General features: G+C 44.1%; 2 protein-coding genes across 6 annotated transcripts in view; one reads left to right on the plus strand and one right to left on the minus strand.

Moving 5' to 3' along the window:
• Window positions 1-1,583: 1,583 nt before the first annotated feature.
• On the plus strand, window positions 1,584-4,377 carry LOC121596966 (protein cornichon). 2 transcript variants are annotated; one of them, XM_041922395.1, is made up of 5 exons: window positions 1,584-1,697; window positions 1,765-2,038; window positions 2,133-2,245; window positions 2,329-2,472; window positions 4,044-4,377. In XM_041922395.1, the coding sequence occupies exons 2-5, from the start codon at window positions 1,889-1,891 to the stop codon at window positions 4,060-4,062; spliced, it is 426 nt and encodes a 141-aa protein (XP_041778329.1). In that variant the 5' UTR covers window positions 1,584-1,697; window positions 1,765-1,888; the 3' UTR covers window positions 4,063-4,377. The 2 variants fall into 2 exon arrangements, with proteins under 2 accessions (XP_041778329.1, XP_041778328.1); XM_041922394.1 differs by lacking the exon at window positions 4,044-4,377 and adding an exon at window positions 2,581-3,566.
• A 1,202-nt stretch (window positions 4,378-5,579) lies between these two features.
• Window positions 5,580-25,552, minus strand: part of LOC121597860 (protein held out wings) — a 31,802-nt gene continuing 11,829 nt past the window's right edge. The window contains exons 3-5 of one of the 4 annotated variants that reach the window (XM_041924071.1): window positions 11,875-12,234; window positions 8,826-10,159; window positions 5,580-6,826 (exon numbers count right to left, since the gene is read on the minus strand). In XM_041924071.1, the coding sequence (XP_041780005.1) occupies window positions 12,181-12,234 (54 nt within the window). In that variant the 3' untranslated portion in view covers window positions 5,580-6,826; window positions 8,826-10,159; window positions 11,875-12,180. Of the gene's footprint in view, window positions 6,827-8,825; window positions 10,178-11,874; window positions 12,235-25,552 lie in introns of all 4 variants that reach the window. The other 3 variants (XM_041924070.1, XM_041924073.1, XM_041924072.1) reach the window with 3 other exon arrangements.

Genomic DNA, 25,552 nt, shown 5'->3' on the forward strand with positions numbered 1-25,552 from the left:
ACCATACAACAGTACAGAGGAAATGAGAAAGCTCTCCTCCAAGCGATGAAGCTCAACTGGTTGGGGTATCCCACCAACAGATAGCGCCACCAGCTTTTTTGCTATTTTTAGAATGCATGAGTCGTTTGGCGTCTGCTAAACGAAGTCTTTCTATATTCCGTTTAGGTAGAGAACTTGAGTCGTTTAGAAGCCGTTTAGTGGTCGTTTAGTGGATTTGTGGCACTTGGGATATGTGTTAAAACGAAACAAATCTTGTTGTTTATTTCATCGTTGACGCTTGCTTGAAAATAAAACACAAAGAAAAATAATCCCAGGCATCGTGGCTTAAGGAAGCTGCTTAGGCGCTGTTTGAAAGACCCACATAGAACTTTGATGCTGTTTATCTACTGCAAAAGGCGAATTAGAGCAGCGATCTTTAGCGTGCCAAAATGAGCTGCTTAAGCAATTCTGGCTATTTGGGTAGCCTTTACACACAAAGTCTAATAAATCTTATAAGCCACAAAAAAGACAACAATTCGACAAGTCGTCTAATAACATGGGATCTGTCAATTAATAGACAGTTAATGGGATCGGTTGTCTTTGTATTTTGATTTGGGCTGGTAGGGCCATATCAAGACCATTTTACTCCACACAATACATTACAGGGTTTGCCACGATTTATTGATCGGTTCCCTTGTTTTTTTGTGTGTTCCTACGATTTTTTGGCCGTTTCCCACAATTATTTGGCTCAATTGTATTGATATCCAATCGAACGATACAAATAAATTGCGGGAACGAAGCAAAAATCCAAGTGATAAGATGAATAAATCGTGAGTCGAGCCCAAAAAATTATGCGAACTGATCAATAAATTGTGAGAAACCCTGCATCACTACAGACAGACTGTACTTATGACGTTGATTTTCGTTGAAATTCATTTCAAACACATATATTTGTTATCAATGCGTAAACTTCTGATTGTTTTTCATGAATAAGACGTTGAAGTATCGATTGTCGTTAAAATAACAACCCAACTGACATTTTATAGCACGAATAATCGGGAATTCGAGCCTTAAACTTCCCTTGAACTGCACCAGTTTAAGAGAATTTAGAAAAAGTCCTTTAAAATCATATGTGATGCGGCTTTTTCGTTCCTTTCTTCTAGATTCGCTCGGAAACGATGTTTTCTATCGTTATAGTTGGCCATGTACACAATTTATACATATATAATATCCATTTTTTATAAAATAGCGTCAGACAAAATTAGCTCTTGTTTTTCATAAAAAAGCCATAGCTATGAATGAAAAATGAGATCGACGGCATCGTTCATCGATAGAGGAACGTCTAATTTACGATCACACCAAATCTTGGCGCTTTCAACACACTTGATCACACAAAAACCCACAATTTCAGGCGTATCGAGTACTAATCGAGCAGATATGGTAAAACAATTTCGAGCAAATGTCACTTGGGAATGTAAAGAGGTTTAACCAAAAAGATATAGACCAAAATCCTTAACAGGTCCATTTTGCCCCGCTTTCTGTTACGTCAAATTGTCATCGTGCGATGTTTTTTTTTATTTTTTCGATGATAACGTTTGTGACAGTTTCGAGGCGGCACCGTGTAAATGCGGCTCTGAGCGGTGTACAAAAATACACACCAGCTTGTAAGCGCTAGCGAACGGCAGAAGAAAAACCATCAGGAGAGAGTGTACAATCAGGTAAGAGCGTCTGTGTAAATATGGAAACCATAAAAAGTGAGTTATTAAGTACACCTGTGCATTGCAGCAAACGCGCCATTCAGACGCTGTGCGGGTTCCGTCAACAAAATTCTTACGAAACAAACCCCAGCCGCAGACAGCAACCTGCACCGACAACTGATTGTGCCGGACCAACAGAAAAGAAAACAAGGATGGCGTTTAACTTCCCCGCATTTAGCTACATCGTGGCATTGATTATCGATGCCTTTCTCATATTCTTTTCCATCTTCCACGTGATTGCCTTCGACGAGCTGAAGACGGACTACAAAAACCCGATCGATCAGTGCAATTCGCTCAATCCGGTAATTCTGCTGCTGCCATTCCCCACTGGGCCCTACCGCCGATCGATATTTTAACGCTTGTTGCGCTTCTTCTTCTTTGCCCCCTCCTTTTTAGCTCGTCCTGCCGGAGTACGGGCTGCATATACTGTTCAATTTGCTGTTCCTATTTTCGGGCGAATGGCTATCGCTCGCCCTAAACATACCGCTCATCGCGTACCATATATGGAGGTAGTGTGTGGAGGCTGCTGCTTATCATGGGCAGCGCATTGGTCGCCAGCATTTGTTTGCTTAATGTGTCTCTCTGGTTTCAGGTACGCTAACAGGCCGGTTATGTCGCAGCCGGGACTGTACGATCCAACCAGCATCATGAATACGGATGTGTTGCGAGCGTGCTTACGGGAAGGTTGGATTAAGCTGGCGGTGTACCTATTATCGTTCTTCTACTATCTTTACGGGTAAGCAATTTGGGCAGATGAGTTCGATTCTCACTGGCAGCTGTTGTGTGCAGAGTGTAATTAATCGGTCGATTTGGGCATCTGCTTTTTTTTGTATCGTTCCTATAGCATGATAATGGCTCTGATTGCCTCGTAAACGGCAAGGCGGCAAGTGACACACCAAGACACGAGCCTCCGTCGAGTGAGCTTTAAGAAAAAACGGTCTAGATATTGTGAGAGTAGTATTGTAAAGCAAAGAAAGGAAAAAAAGAATCGCGTAACTAATTGCCATGATTGTTGCTTTTGTAATGTTTCGTTCGCTCAGAACGATTCATCTGGCTGCAGTACATTTCGAGCGCTAATTCGGATTGGTCTTGATCAGCTCCAATTTTGTATCGTAATCACACTTCATTGCTAATTACAAAAAAAAAAACCCTAAATAGATCTCCCAAATAGGTAGTATAACTTCTAATTTCAACAGCAACAACAAAATCCTTAAAAGTGCTCTTATCAACCTATCAAAAATTCAGTAACTAAATAGATAATTAATGCAATCCGTTCACGCAATTAATCATGTAATCATTTCAAACTCAAAATGTTTTGAAATTTACAAAAAAAACATTATATTCCATTGTCAAAGTGGATAGCTCGTTCGCAACTAATTCAATTTCAAGACTAGCCCGTGTTAGCGATTGGAAAAAAGAAACACTGTAATATAAATTCTTTATTTTCATTCATCAACGATAATACCGCGAAGAAGTCATCTGATCGTCCAGTGACTGACGACTAGTGAATACTTATTTATTCCGTTCATTTATGCATAATTTCATTCCCCTTTTTCAACTGCCAACTGCTGGTTGCAACTGGGCGATAGAAAGAGTGTTGGCAACGGCAGACGATCTTGACGATAATCAAACGGCCAGCGCAAGCATCAGACAGGACACTCTCAGATCAGTGAATAGAATTATACAATGGGCGTATAGAGCGAATGACGACGCATATACAGAGACACAGACACACGATGTTTTCCTGTACTCAATAAACCAAACTGAACCATTTTCGAAATTACTAACAACGTAATGATAACGCCGGTTTAGGTTCTCATGTACTCTTTAGTGATCCGTTAGTAGTTTTTTTTTATTTTGACTGAAAGAATGCTCATAAAGTAGTAGTGTAATACCATTTCCCTAAATACTCAAAATACCATTTTCTCCATGTAATCATCTCGTAGTGACCTATCACTTACCTTTTGATTGTAATAATTATTTCGGATATCGCAACCAACCTTCGCCGAGATCGTTACAGCTTTTTAAAGCTAAGGTTTTGTTGTTTTCATTTATTCTAAAAAAAGGGCTTCGTTTTAATCCTAAAAAATGAACTATAAATGGCTAACACGTTGAATGTTCGTATGCTCCCTCGTCTCACTATCGCTATTATCCTTGTTCCATGTCGGGCCGTTGGAGCAAGTGGGCTTTCTTTATCCTTCTTTTATACCACTACTCCCCGAAATCATTTATTCGCTACGGGTGTCGGCCTGTGGCACTGGGTGGTCATTTTAATTTAATTTACACTACAACATCTCTCACTTACAGACCCCCGAACAAACGGTAAGGTGTACACTAAGTATAGCAGCAAATCCATGCCGGTTTTGTCATATAAATTATAGAAGTACTACATAGTTGTAAGTATAGCTAATAGACATTAATGCTACGCTTTTTTTCTTCCTCTCCCAGCGCCATAAAACTAACAAAACGAATCCGTACATTTGAGGGTTTATCTAACTCATCTTCTCATTTCAGGAGCGCTAGCGCTAAGGACAAAATTGGCAGGGATGGAGAGTTGCAAAGTGCTCCAGGGGACGGGAGCTCCATTGCCTTGTAACACGCTAAATCGTCACTATATATTTATTTATTTTTTCTACAAGCACGTTCTACGTCTTAAATCTATTGCGGGAGGGCTGTTGCTATCGCAGTTGTCTCCTTCATTTAAACATAATTGCGGCCACACCTTACGCAGGTCAGGCACGCACGCGGTAGTATAAGTTACGGGAGTATACCTTAAGCATCGAATAATACTAGTTCGTTCACCGCTCCGTAGGTGTGCGGGCGCACACCGTCCTCGCAAGTGATTTGTGATTCTTGTGATGTTTTGTGCCTGCCTTGCCCTGTTCCTCTGTCCCCACGTGCGATCGAGGACCCCCGGCTACAGGCGTGTAACTACACTAATAGCTAAACGTACGCTCAACGAAAGGGAGACGTAGACTAGTTTGCCACAACTTACATCCTAGACGCGAGCTCGAGACCCTTCCCAGTCCTTGCTTTCGATTTCGGGTTCGCGTTCTTGTTCTAACTGCTAAAAAACAACTGACACGCATGGTGCGCGCTTGAAGACGCGCAAAACCCGCCTGTCTCGGTATTCGCTTGCGCATTTACATCGTATGGCGGTGGCGCTCGGTATGGCCTGTACATCAGCGCGTGTGGTAAGGAGGGGGGAGGAAGTATTTTTTAGCAAATTAACAACTCTCTAACTCTAATGAACAACAAATACTTGGTAACTGTTCAATTTTGGGATCATTTCACTTTTTTATCGGTAGCTGAACTGCTCTCAACTCTCATGCTCTCTCTCTCAGACACACACACTCAACACATTCGCTTTTCATTGACTCATCTCATTTATCGTCTCGTAGATTTTGTATAACTTTACACACTTTACACCCAAAGGCCGGTGTATGGATATGATGGTCCCGATGGGGCACGCGACTCCGTTAAGGCCGGGGTACATTGTCCGTACTCACTAGTGTAATTTAGATTTTCACTAGCGCATCTGGCGGCGGCTGGTGGAAGCTTTTTTTTGGTCATCTAGGGAATGGTCGTGCCGGATCTCAAATATAAGTAGTTTTTTCGTTTTTTGATGCGAAAATGGATGCAATGCGTGCACAACATATTTATCTATCAATTACAATTACAACATTTTCTCGTCCGATTGAAGTAAAAAACATGGAAAAATAACATATTTTCTGGAGCGGCTCCAAATTGTTTTGCAAAATGCTTCGGTCAGCCGCCGCCAGATGGGCTAGTGAAAATCGAAATTACACTTGCGAGTATGGACCGTGTATCCCGGCCTTTAAAAAAAAAGCGCACCTCACCTAATTTCGAGTTTGCCGGAAGGCAAATTTCTCTTTCCTTTCACGTGCACGTGGCGCATGTGCAACTGAGATGCAACGAGCTGATGACGATGCACCCTTTGGGGTCCCTACACGTACACGCACACTGTCTTCAGATTTCGGGGACCTTTCCCCTTGTATTTCCCTTTACTTTCTTGAAGTACTGGACACGTGGACACACACACATTACTCTCTCTCTCTCTCTCTCTCTCTCTCTCTCTCTCTCTCTCTCCCTCTCTCTTTCTCTGTCTCTCTCTATCTCTCTCTCGTTTGTCACGCACTGTGTGGTTCGTTCCTACTTAACGAGAACCTCCCCTTACACGCACATGCTGCTGCTGCATTATGTGACCTCATATGTGCTTTCAAAGCATTTCCCCCCGCGCTACTATCTATCTATTCCCTCATGCACGTGATTTTGTTGTCCCCTGTTACCCAAGTACCCTCCCCCTTCCCGTTAACTCCTGCCCTGTTGGTCGGCTTTCTCGGCTTATAACGGTAGTTATTGGAATGTTCTGCACATCTGCATTTGATTTAAAGTCACGCGAATGGGGCCCATCGCAGTAGTTGCGAAAAAAGCCGAATAAATACATAAACTGTGCTTGTTGTACGCTTTGATCGAGAGAAGGAAGAAGGGAGACTTAAAGGAATATTGCATTAGACCAAGCAGTATTTTCGAGATGAGAATCTTTAGTCTCTGCCTAAAACTCTTTAGCTTGACTAACTATGTGTGTATGTTTTTTTTTAAACCATAACAACTATAAAAGACCTTAATCAAGAATCTTTGTCTTAAAACAACGATCTCCTCCTCAAAATTGCCACCAATCGATTGGTGGGACCACATGATGATGATGCACCCCACGTCGGTCGTACCAACTTGATTACTTTCACTGCCGCCACCATCGTCCGAGTCATACGCAATATACGCACACACCATGCGCCGAAAATGTTGGACGGACTGACATCATAAGCTCCCGCGAGTCCCGCTGTTGTGTGCCGCTATTCCGCTGGTCGCTCTCGCTGCTGGTGGTTGGTCCAGGCTCTATCGGTGTGTTTGTCGCGCTCTTTTTTTTACTTGTCTTGCTGAGTTTTCTCTTATTGTTGTGCTGTGTTCGTGCCTGGTACATGGACGCCCAGATGATGTCATCCTGAAGGGAAGCAGCAATGATCGTGGAACACTTGCGCCATTTCGCGTTCATAAGCCACGGTGTGATGCTGGAATGGAGAAGAAATTGAGATGTAAAATTAATGTAAAGTTTAAGCGAGAGGTATACATTTGTGGTAAAATTAAACGATGGAATTAAGAGTCTGATCTAGTTGATCGATTAAAACTAAGAATTGTTGGAGTATCTTTGAGAGTCAATTTTCCAACCATGCCCCAAGTAAACCATAAACAGTTATCACACTAGGTGCTGGTGAACATTTTCCAAACCGCCTTAAAAACGTGCTTACGTTACATATTGGGTTGTTTCCACACGCACACACATACGGGACGATGTGGAATCTCTATCTTTCTCTGGGCCTTCCCTACGGGGTGTTGTTGCGCCGCACAAACGAAGGAAAAACATTCCAGAGATATTTTTACACTTCACACTGTGTTCACCATCACCACCCTGGCAATGGAAAATCTCGGCTAGCCAATCGTCGGGATGTACAGCCAGCCACCATGTTAACACACACGGCGCATGGAAAACGAGTTTTTTTTCTCGATCTTGCTTGCTTGTGTGCTGGCTTGCTTGCCTGTGGGACATACACATGGGATCACATCTCCCCTGCCAGGCCAGGGAAGCTGTTTGCTTTGGTTTGGTTAAAACCTGGGTTGCCCGTTTGGAGGACGAAAAAGGGCCAAGAATTGATCGTAGGTTTCTTTTTCGCGGCATGTTTGTGAGCACATGGTGCACATGCACAGGTTCTCTGTAGTACGGATTTCGTATGTTGTGATATGATCTGCATCACGCACAATCTCGTGAGATAAATGAATGGATTAATTTCTCAAGTCATTTTGGATCTATTGAGAATGAAATGGTACATGTTAAAATCTTCTGATTTCTTGTAAAGCCCTAATTATGATCATGCGTGTCTTATAAGTCAGAAGTTGGTCCCAAGATGTGTTGTGTAAAGACTTACTTCTGATAATGTAAGATTGTTTTATATGGAAGTGACTAATCAAAATGAGTTCAAGTGCTCTACCTACAAATCAATAATTAGATGATAAGTTTTCCTACGAAACCCACGACATACTCGTTATGACCCAAAAGGGATTTGTGAATCTCAAACGTCAGAAGTTGATCAGAAGATCAATTTATTTCGTGTAACGACCTGCTTTTGACCATGTAGGTCTGTTTAATTCATGATAACTAATCAAACAGAGAAGACTTCAAATCCTCTACTTACGAAGAATGAAGGTTCAGATTTAACTTACAAAACCTACCGAAAGAAGTTAGAAGTCAGAAGTTGATTTCAAGATTAGCTGGATTTGTGCAAATGCCTACTTCTGACAAATGTGAGGCTGTTTTATATTGGAAATGACTAACCATACTGAGTTTCAGTCCGCTACCTACAAATCATTAATTAGATGATAAGTTTCCTACGAAACCTAAGACATACTCGTTATGATCTAAAAAGTATTTTTGAGTCTCAAACGTCAGAAAGATCATAATATCAACTGATTTTGTGTAACGACCTGCTTCTGACCATGTAGGTCTGTTTCACACGACGATAACTAATCAAACAGAGTACGAGACATGCAGGCCTCTACTTGTCGATCAACTAGATGTTGATCAACTGATTTTGTATATAGCCCTACTTCTGACCCTGTTTTACATGGACGCTATTAATCGAATTGAGTTCAAGTGCTCTTCCTGTGAAGAATTCTATACTTCCTATCAAGATGAAGATGAGATTTATCCTATAACACCTAAGATCTTGACTTAGAAAACTAAAAGAGACCTAAAAAGGACAAAGCATCAGCCGCAGTTGATGGACAGATAGAGATTTATAAATCAAAATGAATCATCGTAGAGCCTAGTCATATTTCACAAGTAAAGTTATTGGCCATTAGCATATTTAATCATGCCACTTAAGATGTCTTGTCCACGTGCTTGTACTCCACAAGGCTTTCAAAGCAACACGCCTTGAAGAGTGTTGCTAATGATATCAAAATTATATTGCAAAAACAAACATTCAATTATTGTCATTGAGCGTACAATCTTACCTCGCGGACCTAGTTGAAAGTACAGTAGCCTCCTCTCATCAGCAGCAGTTCACCCGCCGGTCATCTACGCACTTCTCCACTGCCGGCTGCCCGGCCGGATGATTATTGGCATGGATTTTTATGATAATTTACTAATGAACTACACACAATGCCTACATCGTGCCACCGGACAGCCCGCAAACGCGGTTCACGCGCATGGCATCGGCTCGCTCTCCGTCGACCAGCCGGACGGACGTGAGTATTTACAAAATATCTGTGCCGCACAACCTGCCGGTTGTCACACAAAACCCTTGAACACACTGGGTTGGTGGTGATGATGGTGATGGTGGGTCACACTTGGAGAAGAGATGGGTGATTGTTACTGACCATGTGGTGGATGACGAAAGGGAAACAGGCAAAAAAGTGTCCCCGCAAACATACACCGACACACACACACACACCAGGCAGGGACTGTTCACCTCGATCGACGATGACCACGGACGGACGAACACACTGCACACACACACACACCGCGCAATATACACTCATCGCACCTTCACTCCACTTCCGTAACGCATGAATAAATAACACATAAACCTCAACGGCTATTACAAGCACGGCACAAAACAAATTTAACAGAAAAGAGCCCCCAAAGAAGAACTGAGAAAACTGGACAGTCACACATGTATGAAGTCACACCACACCCGGGGCAGATTTGTGTGTCCAAAAAGATGGAAAAAAGTCACGCCAACACACTCCATCACCCGCACATCTATGAAGCGCTCTGCTGCTGACGATCGTCGCTTTGCCATCGATCCGATTTCCGGCCCGTACGTGGATGGGGGATGGTATGGTATGTTGGTATTTGCACTGGCTCACACACACACATACTTTTCTTTCCGGTGATGCGTCGAAAAAACCCGAGTCGCATTGACGCGTGTTTAACACTTGTACGCGCGAACCGTGGTGTGATGCCTTCTCCGTGCCTTTTTAGTACAGCACTAGCGGAGCCGGTGGGGCTGGTGCAGGGTATGGCGGTACGGGTTGGAGCGCTGGTGGAATAGCTGCTGATGATACTGGAACGGGCTGGGATGCTGATAGAGCTGCTGCTGGGCTGGCAAGCTGTACTGGGTCGGATGGTGATACTGCGCATAGTACTGGTGCTGCTCTTGCTGCTTCTGCTGCTGCTGCTGCTGCTGTTGGTAAGGATGCGTTGATGATGGTGGTCCACAGCCAACCACGACCCCACGGAGCACCGGCCACATATGGTGATCAACGTAGGTGTTGGTGGTGGAGTTGGTCGTCGGTTGCGCAATCGTAAGGAGATCGTTGTTTGCGTTTCAGAATTGCCGGACCTGGAACATTGAAAGAGACTAAGATAAATCTAAATTATAATTTGGAGTTTCACACACCCGCGCATGCGCACAGTACGAAGGGGGTAGGTAAGCGGAGGAAGCGCAGTGAAAAGCAGCAAAAAGTTTGCACATGCAAAGTAAACGAAAGCGATCGTGTTTGTTTGATGTTGATGAGGATCATCCTGATGTAGGTTGTATTCGTTTTTAGTACATTGGTTTTAGTATAAGCGAAGCGTATTTCTACAAAGTGCACCTATAAGAGGTAGTTATGCGTTCATAACACGTTTCCGCGATTAAGCAAACTGCGTTCCGGAAAACACATCTTCCCGCGATCGATTGATTGATCAATCATTAGCACGCGCACTCGCCCAGAGATCCGAGAGCCGGAGAAATGTTTGTCTGTCACAGTCGCAGCTACAAACGGGGTAAAACAGCGATCCCAAAAACAGCACGTATAATGTGTGTTGGGGCGTGCTGACAAATGAATGGTTTGTTCGGAGGGGGTTACTGTTACTGATGCTGAAAACACCCTCTCTCACCCTCTCTCTCTCTCTCTCTCTGTTCAGGAGTATTTGCCTCAGCAGAATGGGCGCTAAAATTAAAACCGTTTTTAGGGTAATCACTGCAAGTGTGAAAATTAGCAGTGCTCCCTCCGCCGGAAGTGCTTTACTGAAGGGGTGTTTGGGGTGGTAGTTTTGACTTGGTCTGAAGAGTGGCGGCGCTGTCGGCCATGGCGGACGAGTCACAGCTGGAGGTTTTCGGAGAAGATGTGTGGAATGCATTTGGAATGTTCATCAGCACATCTTCAAGCACTGTCTTCTAGGGATAGTGGGAAATGAACTCCGAACAAATGTAACTAATTTTGCGCATGAACGATTCTTGCCCAACCGTGCAAAGCTTCTGTTTTCAAAGGCAAACAAATCATGGGGAGCAGCGTACCCTTTCACCCCCATCTGTTTGATCGCGTGATCGTTGCCGCACACTTCCGGTTGTTTCATGCTGGTGTACAGACATTATATACACATTGATATTTTGAATAATAATACTTAATATCTTTGAATGGGTTAAATTATCTACGTTAAATGACCAAATGCCCTACAAAACCTATCTACTTAGTACTGCCGTATGATTTTCAAAGTGTTCTTCGACAGCCAACGTGGCCCCATCGCCAACCCATATGGAAATAACTATCTTCACGAGAACTATTTTTAATCCTACACCACCTACAGCACACTACACAGCAGCAGTAGCAGCAGCAGCAAGGTGCAATGGTGCATTCACGACGACCCACACGACGATGACGACGTCCCTACTGAGAGCTTATGAGAGGGTGTTGAATGTGCTCAAATTTAGCCATCAACCATACATGCCATAAATATACACACACAGAGACACAAAACACACACACACGTGTTATAATGCTACGCAGACGCCGGAAGATGCATTCTTTTGAAGCGCAGCACCGGATAACACCAACATGTACTAAATGATGTACTAAATAAATACCACTACCACGCCACTATTCTGGCAGGCTACAAACGCATGCAAGAGCGAAAGTGTTCTACAAAACAAACACAAAAGCTACACCCTCTAATAGGCAAAAGTCTCTTCTACAACTTCTACAAAGGATAGAATTCGAAAACAAGGGAGTAAAGAAGCATGAAAAAAGAAAAACTCAAATGAAGAGTAAAATCAAAACGCAAACTTCACTAAACCTTCAGTTGGTGACGCGTGGAGTGGTGCTGCTGCTGCTCTGTCACAGTGCGTGTGTGTGTATTCCATAACACTCGATCTTCCAATCCAATTTTAGTACACGAGAGCACATTTGTGTTGCTTGAGAATGGCAGTGGCAGTGTTGGAGATGGCAATTGGGGCTTTGGAGCGTCAGAGAGTAACTTATTGTTTTTGGTCAAACCGGTGAAAAGAAGGTGAACTGGGATGGTTTTTTTCTTTCTTGTTTTCCACTCTCTTCGCTCTATTAGCTTTCTTAATCGTATTAAAATTTTCTGCCTGTTTTTCCATTAGACTTTCATCTGCCCCTGGCGGGGTCCAGCGTAGCACCCGAGCCGTGAGAACTAGAAGTATAATAAGGAGAGAGTGAGAGATAGAGTAGAGATGCGAGCAGAATGGTTTGCACGAGTGAGAAAACGGATGCGACACCGCGGCAGCTGTAACAATAGAGCACACTCAAACAATGCACTGCGATGCGATAGTGAGTGTATGCTGGAGTGAAGGAAAGTGTTTTACTTAAGGGTAAGATTATATACGATGGGGCTGTGAAGAGGTAGCTACCGTTCGTTACTACTATCAATCCCCATCCACACCAAGAGGCGCTTGAAGCGAGTTTTGTCTTTACGAGATTGAAAAGAAAGGCAATATTACGACAGCAACTATGCACAACAGGGTTAGTTTGAAGGGGTCGTTTTTTTAAAAGAAAAAACTCGCCGCATCAAACACCTCCCTCACCTGTTCCAATCCCAACACCCCAACAGACCCATAAACAACAATGGTTTTACGGCACTTTCACCGTCTGCCGTAACTAACTAGCCGCGTGGTCGTGCTCAGAGATGACGAATTTGCACCATAATCATGTGTTTTTTAAAATATTTATAATTTCATATTTTTGTGACATTGGGACCCACCTTAAGTGTCCCATTTAAAACGGTGCCACGCGATACTACAACGTGCTGTGGAAATTTCATCTCCGCAGGGCAGCGAACGAACCTCCCCAAAGGCATGATCCGTCTTTATGGCAGTCCAAGGGGAAAGATTGCTACGCGTGCCCGATCGCAATGGGGCAAAATAAACCAGATCGTCGACGGACTGAGTGAGAAGAAAAAAAAAACATCACCGCTCCAACCCACCACACGCAGGTGGGAAAAATATGAAAATTCTATTATTACACATTTTTTGGATATGAGTGCGGGAATAGCGAGTACGCTGTGTTGGCTTGTTGGTTGGTTGGTGAGGTGAGAAATAGCTCTGACTCACTGTATCAATGATCCCGCCCAACTTATGACCACGTTGTGCTTTTAAAACGCTATTAGTTTTATAAAATATTGGGCCAAAGTAAACACAAAATATACTTAAGTTCAAATACAGTAATTTAAGGAAAAATATGCGACGAAATTATTTCAAAATTTAGAAGCTTACTTCAGAAATACTATGAATAGCTTTAAATATAGATCTAATTACCAAATTACAAATTAATAACAGTTAGGAAGGAAGAAATATATAAAACAGCATTTGAAGATCAGCAAGAGCTAATAGATTCGTTACATCATTAGGATTTTACATATCTTACAACACTAAAATTAACTTCTCAAAATGGAGAGTAAATCTCAAAAAAGACACCACCGATATCTGATCACAGTTGGAAAACGATCTTCCCAGCTTGCTAGCAAAGATTTTCTCATACTTTTTTTGTAGATCAAATAGCACATTTGTGACTCATGCAAGCAAATGAGCTGAACTTTGCGTCTTCGCATTTAAAAAGAGGCGATCAAAAGCAATACTAAAACCAAGAGAGATAGAGAGAGTGAAAAAACGCCTATCCGCTGAAAGGTTGATGATGAGCCAACCGACAAAAGGCTTTGTTCGGCTTCGTCGGCATCTAATGATAAAAATAAACGGCCTACCCTTCTGTCCCTCAGTCTCTGGCCGTGTGTCTTACGCCATGGTAGAGCCGGCATCTCCCCCCTTTTTTTTTTGAAACACACCAAACACACTAATCGTCCCAAATTGGCCACGCCGCACACAATTCCGTGGGGTGTGTGTGCGGCGTGGTGCCGGAAACCGCAGCCAAAGTTACTGTTTGTACAGCGATTAACAGACACACACCCGCGGTTGGAGACGGGAAGAATCAGCTTATCCCGTACTATATCGTCGCGGTCATCAAGCGCGCGCTCGGACCACGTGGGAGTAGAAAATGAAAGTTGGCAACAGCAAGTCACCTCTGGTTTGAAGTTTAGTCTAACAGCAAATGGTTAAATGATTTGTTGCCAGTGATAGCTCCATAATGGGGTTTGCCCCCAATTTTGGCCAAACTTTGCGGTCGGCTTCTTGCTGTGTGCCTGTGCTGTGTCCACAAAACTCTTGTAGCTAAAGCCGAATCTCCGCCTCCACCACGGGCCTGAGGATAATAATGTCCCACGCGAAAAGCTCTAAAAAGGGATCACACATTATACTGGTGGGTTGACTGCTGTGGCAATCCAAGAACCTCCTCCGCGCGCTTCCCAAAATTTTACCCCTGCCAGATGGTGACCTGCCGACGGAACTGTGGCCAGATCACCGCTCCTAATCGATTCACTTCCCAAAAACGGTTACAAGACATACTGAGAGGGAAGAGAGCATGTTAAACCTGGCTGACAAGTGCCAGTTGCCTGAGATGCCATGGTGATGCAATCGGGCGAAACACAATCCAGATCGCTCGGCTCAGGTCCGTTTTCGGAGCATCCACCCACCCACAGCAGCGAGTGAGAAGAGCAACGTTTGGAGGTCGTCGCTATCTGGAAAATCTCACGACCCGAACCGAGCGAAAAAGGAGACACATCATCATCATCATCATCGTCGTCAACAGGCGCTCTACGGCGAGCCTGTGGTGTCTTGTGTCCAAGTTTGTAACCCCCGCAACAAGAAAACAGCCGACACCAGGGGGAGATACATTTTGCGCAATTGGATGAGCGGCCGTTAAAGTGACAAATATGGCGCGCTTGGTTCATGTCGTGCCGGTGTGCTCATGGTGTGAGGTGACCAGGCCTGGATAATCGCCAAAAATTGCACCTGAAAACGGTGAGTCACATCACACACTCGGTGTCTCAGTAGAGTTGGACGAACAAATGAGTTCCCACCGAAACAGGGACATTTTGCCCTCTCGGGACCGACGTGCATCCCACGCGGAGACGGTTCGCTAGAGGTGGTGTGAGAAAGCTAGAACACTCTCTGACGTAAATATTTTTTTTTTTAGAGACGGGAGACTCCTCAGAATTGACCCTCGAGATCGGTCGAGGCGAGGTCTGGTCTGTAAACAACGGCTCAAGAGTGTATTGCAAAACACTGGTGCCCCTTTAACAGCAGTAGTGTGTAGCTGTCGTAACTATCGTTTCCTGTAGGAGGAGTTGTCTGGGTCTATTCAGAGCACAAACATTCCTGATAATACCGATACGGGACCTCATGCTACTGCGAACGGACGCTTTTAACAAGAAAACGGGGACACATTTTTTTAATGCTCTCCTGACCTGCCAACCCTTGCCCCCATCTCACTCCCATCATCTAGCGATGGCTAAGCCGCATGGAGCACTTTCAAACTCGACACATGTGGATCCGTTAATATCCGTGCGTGCGCGACCCAACAGGCCAGCAAAGTCAACATCTTTCAAAAAATAAATTACGTTCCCCCTTGATCCGTCCTCCGCGAACAAAAAACCGGTGGAACCTAACCACACAGGTGGGTGGTTCCGTGTGTCCAATGCCTGCTTCTTCCTTTTGCTCTTTCTGTGTGTGTGTGTGTGTTCGATCGGATGCCGGTATGTTTGCGCGTGGGAATACGAGAATCTACGGCCGAGACTACGAAGTTGGAGAGTTTTGGGCGTAGAAAAGTAACGCAGGCCTAAAGGGGTGTTGTGTAGGTGTCGGAACCTCTGGGAGGAGGTTTTTTGTTGTTGTTGGGCCAGTTCCCTTACAAAGTAGGACCAACATGCAGAGCTGTATCTATTTTCGTGAAGGTGTAGCCAGAAACCTGATGCATGAGGCTGTCCGTAGAATGGAGCTCCCTTTCTTTACACCCATTGCAACGTTCTCGCGAGTCGACTTTAGAAGGATTAGGCATGACTGTACCACTGATTAGTCCGATCAGGTTTTGCCTTGACGATCGCGCACAACTGCAAAGAGGAGGGAAGCAGTTTGGGCGCCATCTGTTGGGGTGCCGATGCGGCATGGCCATGTAGGTGATGAAGGAAACGATTGTGCAATCGCCGGACATGGCGAACGGATGCATTAGGCACTCGCCGTCCGTCTCGGTTTGAACAGAAACGCTTGATCAATGCACGATCACATACCACAACAACCGCCTGCGCACATTAGGCGCAACAAATTTGGTGTCGCGTTTGTGTCTCGCTGACGGAATGGCGTGGTCGTCATATACCTGTGCGAATGGAAAACGGTAATAACCAATGCACAGGCCTACTATGTATGCGTGTTTGTGTGCCTGTGCGACGCGCACAAGCCACGAAACCTAATTTGAATTTAATTAGAGTTGTGAGCTTCAACAGGCGGCAGCAGCAAAAAGGGAGCAGCCGTGTCGTGTGTCGCGGCGTCGTGAACCATTTCTTGTCCATCATCATTGGCGTAGTAGATAGATGTCGGGCAGGGTAGATCTGCATCCTCCCACGACGAAACCGATCGGTTTAGAGGTTTATGTGCGCGCACATGTGTGTGTGTGTGTGTGGTCTTTTTTTTACCTCATCCACAACGCCCTAACAGCAAATGACTTATGATGATGATTGAGACACCAACAGCAGGAGGACGCAACGGCACAACTGGCGTAGTTGATAGATTTACGATTCAGGGTGGGTTTGCTTTGAACGAGGCAGAGGCACCATTTATTCCGCAACCCAACAGCACTCGAATGGGCTGTGTGTGAGGGGCTAAGGTGAACCCCAAGAGGGTGAAACACACTGTCCCTTTTAACTGTCGCGAGGGTCAGAGGACGAACATCATTTCTCGAATGGTGGACACAGAGCGGGGAAATGGATAACTACTCTTCCCTCGTACGTACGATACGTTCACTGCATTCCTTTTTTGAAAGGTGTACTAAAAATATCCTCTTCCCAACGCGCACACCTGGCGTTACATTCCAGCGAGATGAGCGTTGCAACGCGAGAGTATAACAGAGAGAGGGAAAATGGAGGAAGAAAATGCTGGCGTAGGCAATAGAACCAGCGGCAAGTAGGTCGTTGGTTCCGGTCATAAACTATGCGAACCTAATCAGAACAGGTGTACGCAAAAATGTGATGTACTAAAACAGCCATAAATTCTGTTTAAAGCGTTACATGATCTTTACACATTTGTGTAACGCACTTAAATTTCGTAAACACACTATTTGGCACAAATTGTGACAAAATTATTACCATCTGGTTACCTAAAGACCTGGTCTGAAGAACGGAAAATTACAGATATAAAAGTGACCATCGACATGTAATACATGGCAGTTCGCATTATGTTAATAACACATGCAACCTCTTTTTAGTTTAATAACCTTAAAAAAAGAGATGAAATGTGTATGGGAAAGCACGAAACTGTGGTGCGTTGTGTGGCCGAACTATTAGTTACAAACGATTTAGTGATGAAAGACACGAGTAACCACACTAAACGTACGCTGCAAAAGTGGGGAAGATCACGATCACGTGGACAAGGAATCTGTTATTTGGGGTTATGCGTTCGAACCGGAAAATCGTTCAATGGCTTTGCTGTCACCCGTTGAGATTAAAATTCGAAACATTTAACAAATCCCAAATCCCAGTCACAAACAGTGAGCTTCTTTGTGGATTGTGAGATAGTGTGAGAGAATGATCACTGCGCATTACGCCACAGATGATCGACAGCGGGGAAACCCGTGAGTAACTCGAGCGGAAACAGTTCAAGTGATCATTTCTCTTTAACCTCTCGTTTTCTTCCCTCTGTCCGGAGTTTGATGAAGACAGAAAATTGATGGAAAAACGTCACACAATGCTCTCTTTCCCAACCCCGATCACAGTTCACCGATCGATGGCTCATTTCTCAACGACCTCAACGGGGCACCCGCGAAATGCGGTGGTGTGTGAACGGATTTACTCAATGATGGAGGCCTTGAGGCTTTTTCAAAGTAGGGCTGCTAGAGATTTCTAATTTTGGTGTACTCTCGAAAGGACAAGCACGTATGGCAGAGATATAGCAATATATTAATTAGAATTACTTTAAGATATCCCGGGTTTAAGTACATCTGTTCCGGTGGTGGTGGTTATGCGCGTTGCTACTACACACTTAGCACTACATCATTGGATGCAAATTAGAATGTGAGACAAGTTTGTGTTGGCTTGAGTAGGCTAGTAGAATGAGGCGCGCAGATGGCAAGAGGGATCCATTTCCGTAAGAAGAGCAACATAACAACACCATTAGAGGGAGAGAGAGAATCTAGTCGAGCTTAATGCGATCAGTTGTTGGCGAAGATGATGAATTTCCAGCATTCCCCACAGCAAGACAGCTTTAGTAGTAGGTAGGTAGAGTGGACAACGAGTGTTCGAGCAGTGAGATACAGTGAGTGAGAGAGAGAGCACACGTACACGGGCGAAGGCGCGTGGGCTAATGAAGAGTGGTAGTAGTAGGTAGTAGTACTAGTGGTGGGGTGCATCCACCGACAACCGACAGGTCCGTTGGGTCAGGTATCGGTGAAGATGGTGGCGCCGCCGCCAGGGGTTTGAGTGGTACACATGTTTATGGTGTGAAGGGGGAGGAATAGAAAGGGGCGACTTAAGAACAACGGATAAGAAAAAGGCGGGTTAAAACACGGCGTAATTAAAAACTAACAGATGAGTGAGTTATTTTTATTAAAAACTTTGAGCAAACTGATATATTATTATTATTATTTCCAGAAAGATTATTATTTAATTAATATATTATTAAATATTATTTTCTTTAGCGCGTTGGTTTTTTTTGTTTGTTTGTTTTAGATTGGTTGGTTGGTTGGTGGTGGTGAATACCCTTTTTTTTTGAGTTTTCATTCCTGTAGCTATTAGAACGTTATTATTATGATTATTAATCGGATCCCTTTTTCTCTCTGCTAAAGCTAAACGCGCGCGCTCGCGCGCCCAATTAACAATTGTTCTAACACCGCTCGGCTTCTGTCCTAAAATAACGCTGTGAAGTAACGCACTAAACATGCCCTAGGGTATGCAATTAATATTGCTTCTGGTTTTGTTTGTTTTGTTTTTGGATCCGTGCGACTCTACACACGACGCTTTGCTCTTGTGAAAACCTTCGGTTAAACACAGTTTATTAGAGAGTGAATGTTTATGGCGCTTTTTTGTGTTAGACTGTGAGAAAGGAGAGTATTTGTAATGTTTGTGATACCACCCACTTCTACTTTTTTAATTGTGTCGTGCGGTGAGCAGTGGCGTTGTTTTACAATGTAAACAAAAAAGAATTTGATGGTGAGTGGTTTGCTCTTAAACACTGCGTGTAAATTGTCATGTGAAACACAAAGTGATGGCTTGTGAGTAGTGTATGTGTAAGTGTGGTTTCTATAAACTAACAGTAGAATAAAATATTATTACAAGTACAACAATACTAATAAGTAGCAGATAAGTAGCATTGTTACTTTTGCGGGAGGGCATATTTATGTTTTCATTTTATGGCGCACATATGTTTTCCTCTCGCACACACACACTTCTCAGAGGAGAGCATTTTGCATACTGCAATTTGTCAGAGGGTAATAAAAACAAAACAAAATAATAGATGCAACAATACATCATTCTGGTCTGTTTCTGAAGCATTAGTATATATGCTTCGGAAAACAGTACAAACGCGATTGTATTGGACGGCGGCGTGTGTTTGCGCGTACTTCCATCTGCTTTTTCTAGGCACTTTTTTTAATTTTCTTATACTAAACACATTTAAGTCAACACTTAATAACGAAAACTAAGGTGTAATTAATTATGGCATTCGTTGTTTGTTTGTGTTTCCCCGTGCCTTGGGGTTTTCCCTCTTTTTTTAGACCACTACGGTTTGCTACATTAGTAAGTTTGTTTGTTTTGATACGAACTGCATTTGAACGTTTTTTTTAACGAGAACGAGAGCCAATTGTCTAACCCACTATTGCTGCATTTTGATACAATTTTAGACAGGTTGTTGTTGGGTGTGTTAAGCTGAAGCTTCTTCATAAGTATTGCTTTGCGCTTCTCAGCCGTACACGTTAACGTTATAATCAAACACGCGTTACAATCTACACAACATTTAGCACAGGCATACTTTTAGACTTGTTCTAAGTGTAATAAGTTTAACCCTGCATTAAATTAATATTTTATATAAAAAACGATTAAAATTAATACATAATAAACTAAAAAAAAAAAACAAATAAAAAACAAACCAAAATAAATTAGCATTTCAAAGTCCCCACCAAGCACTACTACAAACCTAGAACTATTTGTTAAAAACTCGATTCCTAAACACACCATTGTACTACTATGACATACTGATCCGTAAAACGTACATTTGCACAATAAAAGTATTTTATGTTGCTTGTGTTTGTGTCGTTTTGTTGTACCATGTGTAAAAAAAAAAATGATTAAGATGTGCTGTGCCATCGTAAAATAAAAATTGTCTAGTTGATGATACCACTAAAAAACAAAAAGAAAATTCAAACACATCCCACAACAATACAATGTGTTTCACGGGCATTACTACAGTTAGTAGCTTTATAATACAGTACGTTATTTGTCTACCTAGAAATAAGGATGGCGACTGGGATATATGGTGTTGTGTAATGCTTTTGCTGCCCTTTACTTCCTGGCATTACCCTACACACTAGTAGCACGTTCTACGCGCTTCATTAGCTAATCTTGCCCACAGTTGTTATCATGCGTGAGGGGGTTGTTCTTGGCTGGTAGTATGCCGGCGGGTCGGTATTCTTATTAAAAATGACAACAACAAAAAACACATTATTGTAAAATACATTAAACTGTGCCGCATGCGCTCACTGCATCCAGAATGGAGCACACTATCATTTACGAGCAAAAAAATAATCAAATAAGCGCTGATTAGTTTTGTTTCCACGCTCTTCCCTCACTTTCTATTTTTTTTAGAACATTCTCAGTTGTTTTATGGGGTTTGTTTTTTGCGTTGTGTGCTTTTTTGCTTCCTTCCTGCACGTTAGTTGGCCTCTTTAGGGATGGAGGTCGTTGGCGTGTTTGGCTTGCGTATCAGTATGTAATGTCTGTGTAATGTCGGTGTAGCGTCGTCTGTTAGTTATGTTAGGGGTTGATTATTAATCACAAATCCTGTTCCATTTTTTGTTTGTGTCCACCAACCCTTTGAACAGTTTTAATATGGCAAACTAAGGACCAAGCCCGGTCATCCAGCATGCCAGCCCTTGCCCCACATAATCTCTGCATGATAATAATGGGATAGAATAGGGGGATCGATGGAAATAGAATTCTACCTAAGAAGGACGGGGTAGATGGGAAGACATGTTTTAAAAGTAAAACGTCATGGAAATCTGTACACTTACATAACACTGTTCGCTCGGTATAATAATTATATTACACAAAAAATACCGAAAGTTTTGCACTAAAAGCTAAAAGACGGGCGCCGCGGACCCCCTTTTCGTAAAGAAGGCCACACATTGGCCGCCCCGTCGATCGATCGGTCAAACGATCTAGTGAGAGAGATATGTGTGTGTATCCTGTTTGCAGTAAATGTATGTACAGGTGGGTGTTTTGGCTGGGCTCACGGTGCATTTCCACACGTGCCAGAGAAACGCCCTTTTACAACATAATAAATACAATATTCTAGAGCACCGGAGAAAGAGAGAGAGAGAGAGAGAGTGAGTGTGTGATGTAAATATATTAAAATCTATGTATTGTTTTACTTATCCTAAAAAAAAATCTTTTTGAATAAAATAAATATAATCTACTTTTAGCTATAATTTTATTAAATGAGTTAAGAGAAAGAGAGACGAATGCAGGAAAGGAAAAAGAACTTGTACTTCTTCTGAATACGGCAGTACTAAAACTGTTCTAAAAACTTTTTTTTGTCACTCTGACGATACACGGACGAGTTGAAGGTGGAGTGTCATTGCGTGCCATTGGGGTGGGACACGGCGGGGACGCATGCGGACACAAACTGCCAGACACGCGTGCACCAGACCCAAACGATCAATCATCGATGCGCGAAGAGAACAATTTTCATCATGGGGCGATCGTATAATATTTCTATTTATTTACCGGATCCCCCAACCCTTCTTTTGCGCTTACACCAACATTCTGTTGTTGCATCGGGCGCAGCAATCGGCGTCCACAGCAGCACACTAGCCAGAGCAGCGCGTATGTGGTTTAGTTTTGTTTGCTTTAGCTGTGTTTCACATACGAACACAAAGCGCACACACACACACGCACGCATGAACGACGGGCGTGGAGCTAACGATAATGTATCGTCCAGATTCCGGTTTGCAGGGCGTATCCAAACAGTTTCCCTAGTTCGCCCTCTAACAGCATCTATTGGAGGCGCGTAGCAGTAACAGGGCAACAGTTGTCACAAGTGTGTTCGCTCCATAGAGACAACGCACCGATTCGCAGCTCTTATCGCGAAGCTCAACCCTCTCAGGGTGGAAAAGAATGTCGCTGTGCTTCCCCAATCATCCCCCGCATCGGGAGTGTCTCGGGGGAGGGTTTGCTTTTGCAGCTCCTCTAATAAGCTAAATCCAAGCTAATCAAAAAAATGATGGTTCAAAATTTTATGATTTCGTAGCATTGTGTGGTTTGCGACGAAGAACCACCAACTGGTTCTGAGGAACTCTTCTTTACTCCAATGTATCACCCCGTCCTTCGCAACACCACTCTACACTAAGCCGTGTTGCATGATCTTTACCCCTTCGGTTTTATAATTTCCAACGGATGGACTTCATATTTGCATACCAATCTTCAAAAAAAAAATCCTCCAAATAGACTCCAAGCTTTGGACGACCGCCAGTGTAGTACCTACGGGCACACCACAAGTGATATGCAACCTCTCTCCGCCTTCCTCAAAAGCTCTGCCGCCCCGGCGAGTCATCATATTCTTGAAGCCCAACCAGTAGAAACGATGGAGTTGGGGAGAGAACGCACATAAAACGAGAAAACAACATGACCGGCAGCAACCGAGACACTTCGCTTTGGAAAGGGTTTGTCGCCGGAGTCGAACGGCTTGATTAGTTCAACCGACCGGTTTTTCGACCCGGTGTGTGTGTTGTTGTTGGTGGTGGTACTGCCACCTCCTCACCCAGCATCAGCTCAGAATGTTGGTTCAACTGCGTGCAGCAGCGGCGCTGTGTTTTGGGACACGGACCGATACGGTGGCGTAGGTCCCCCTACACCTTTGGCTGTAGAGCCGGTGTGACATACAGCAAAAACTCGTCAAGGTTATCGTGTGAAGAGAGCGAGCGAAGGCGAGCTATTCGCAAAAAAACGGGCAATCTTGGACAGAACACACGCACAAGGGATCTTGTTTTTCCTTTCCTTATAGTTTGTGTTATGTTGAGCTGGGCTGGAACAACTTCTGGTGCTAGGAGAGCACGATGATCGAAGTTGATGATGCTTATCGATCTTGGGTCCTCTCTATCACCATCTTCCTCTGTGCTGCCAGAGTCTGCAGGGACGCGTTATCTCGAAAACGATGTGTGTGTCACCTCTGAACTATGCGAAACAAGCCGGAGATTCTGAGCCATACAGGGGAGTTTTCGAGGAATGTGTTCTGTTTACACAAACCCCCTCGAAAGAACAAAATGTTTGGATATAGCTCTTGCTGCCGGTGTAGTCATTTGAGAGTTTGAAAAGCGGCAAAAATAGCGAATCGTCCTCCTATGCAAAGGGTTGTCGCCTTCAACTACTTCTACTTGCGAGAGTGGACATACGACACATGAGTGGCATTCCTTAGCGAGGAGCTCGCTCTCTGTATGTGAACACAGTTGGTCTTATTAATGCAACTAGAAGCAACAACCAGCGACGATGATGATTAAACAACAATCCTTCCCTTTGATTGCGCTATTTTTCTATAGACACATGTGCCGCCGCTCCGATGTGTGGTGTACTGTTTTCGCATTTGCAAGCCACATATTCACATCATCTCTACACGCTGCTCTTCCTCACCCTGCTAGTAATCTGTTTTCCCTTTTTGTATATTTGCATCATTACGATGTCGCCGGCCTGTCGTTCGCCTGCAGAGAAATGGTGACTGCAAAGCGCACACAGAGCGATCATTAATCAGATCTCTCACAGTGCGTCGTATACGAAGCAGCAGCAGCAGCACATCACCACACACCGCGCGCTAGGTCAAGGACTGTGCTGGGATCTTCCTCTGCCAGGGTGCAGCAGCAGCAGCAGCAGCAGCAGGCAGAGCGCTGCTTCAACTATTACACCCCCCAAGAGAAATGATGATGACAGTTGCGCCGCCTTGACAGGTCTTTTATACCCGCGATCGAACTCGATCGGACACTACACTCTGCTATGATGTGAAAGAGCTGAAATGCTGTGTGTTGTGTTGGTGATGGTGCCTTTCTTCTGGTGCTTAATTAAACCGATTGTAACCTCTCCCCTTGCTGCTACATCGCTTCTTTGCACGCATCGGGAGCAGTAATAGAGAGCTCGTTTACGTTTTCGCACAACCCAGTGTAATGTGGTGTAAAGGGTGTACCACCTATTATCAGCCCTTCGGGCACGGGTACCTCACCGGCTACCAAAAGGGCACGTAAACATCGACGTCTGGGCGCGAACGAGCACAGTCATCGTCGTGCGTCCTCTTTTTAATCTACTGTGCGCCAATAAGCAATCTTTCCGGTCGCACAAAAAAACACGCTCTCATCACTTTCAACAACAAAAATCTCATTTTCTTGCCTCTGAGGCGCTGATGGAAACGAAATGTTTATGGGGGGGAGGAAGTCGTGCTGTGGGTCTATTTAAGCGGCCTCTTAGACACCACGTGCCTAAATGCCGACCATGAGGACCAATATGCGTGGACAAAAAAAAAAACGATTAAATTGGATTTTCCTGCGGCAGATCATCGCAACACACGGTGTTGTTGTGTACGCCGTCGTGCCTCGGGGGGCAATGTTCGGAACATTCGCTATTGCTTCATTAACCTCCAGGGGGAGCAATAAAGGCGCAAAGGCGGTGGAAAATGTCCGCCGAACTCAACACACACTTTGCGTTTTTAAATCGGTGCTTTTTGTAGGGAGTGGAACGCGCTCGCACGATTCTTTTACTCCCCCAAATTCCTCCTTGAGTGAATTTCCTGCTTCTACCGTCATGTGATGACGTACAGGCACGCATGGGCGAATATAGGGAGGTAGCAGCCCCCCACTAGTTTGGTCTTCCCAAAACCGGATACCACTTCCAAATGGCACACACAAAAAAAAGAGGTTTCACAGGGACAAACACGGCGCTTCTCTTTCCCTCTCAGTGCCCCGTTATGGTCAACTTGGGAAGGACAAACACACGCGCGGACGGACAGTCGCAGCGATGCATCCGCGGCGGCGCCGAGACACGCAACAGACAAACGGTATGTGTGTGTACAATGACCTTTTTTATTATTCTTTTTTTTTTTGTATTCGAAATGCTGCGCAAAGGTTCGCGTGCAGATCAGCGCAACGGACGCGCGCGCAGGACAGCG

The sequence above is a fragment of the Anopheles merus genome, chromosome 3R (genome assembly GCF_017562075.2).
Source record: "Anopheles merus strain MAF chromosome 3R, AmerM5.1, whole genome shotgun sequence".
Taxonomy (NCBI): domain Eukaryota; kingdom Metazoa; phylum Arthropoda; class Insecta; order Diptera; family Culicidae; genus Anopheles; species Anopheles merus.

Excerpts from the sequence above, each read along its gene's own strand:
- LOC121596966 (XM_041922394.1), top strand. The coding sequence starts at position 1,889 with ATGGCGTTTAACTTCCCCGCATTTAGCTACATCGTGGCATTGATTATC. Across the intron at positions 2,246-2,328 it reads ATCGCGTACCATATATGGAG|GTACGCTAACAGGCCGGTTA; the intron begins GTAGTGTGTGGA and ends CTCTGGTTTCAG. Across the intron at positions 2,473-2,580 it reads TTCTTCTACTATCTTTACGG|CATGATAATGGCTCTGATTG; the intron begins GTAAGCAATTTG and ends TCGTTCCTATAG.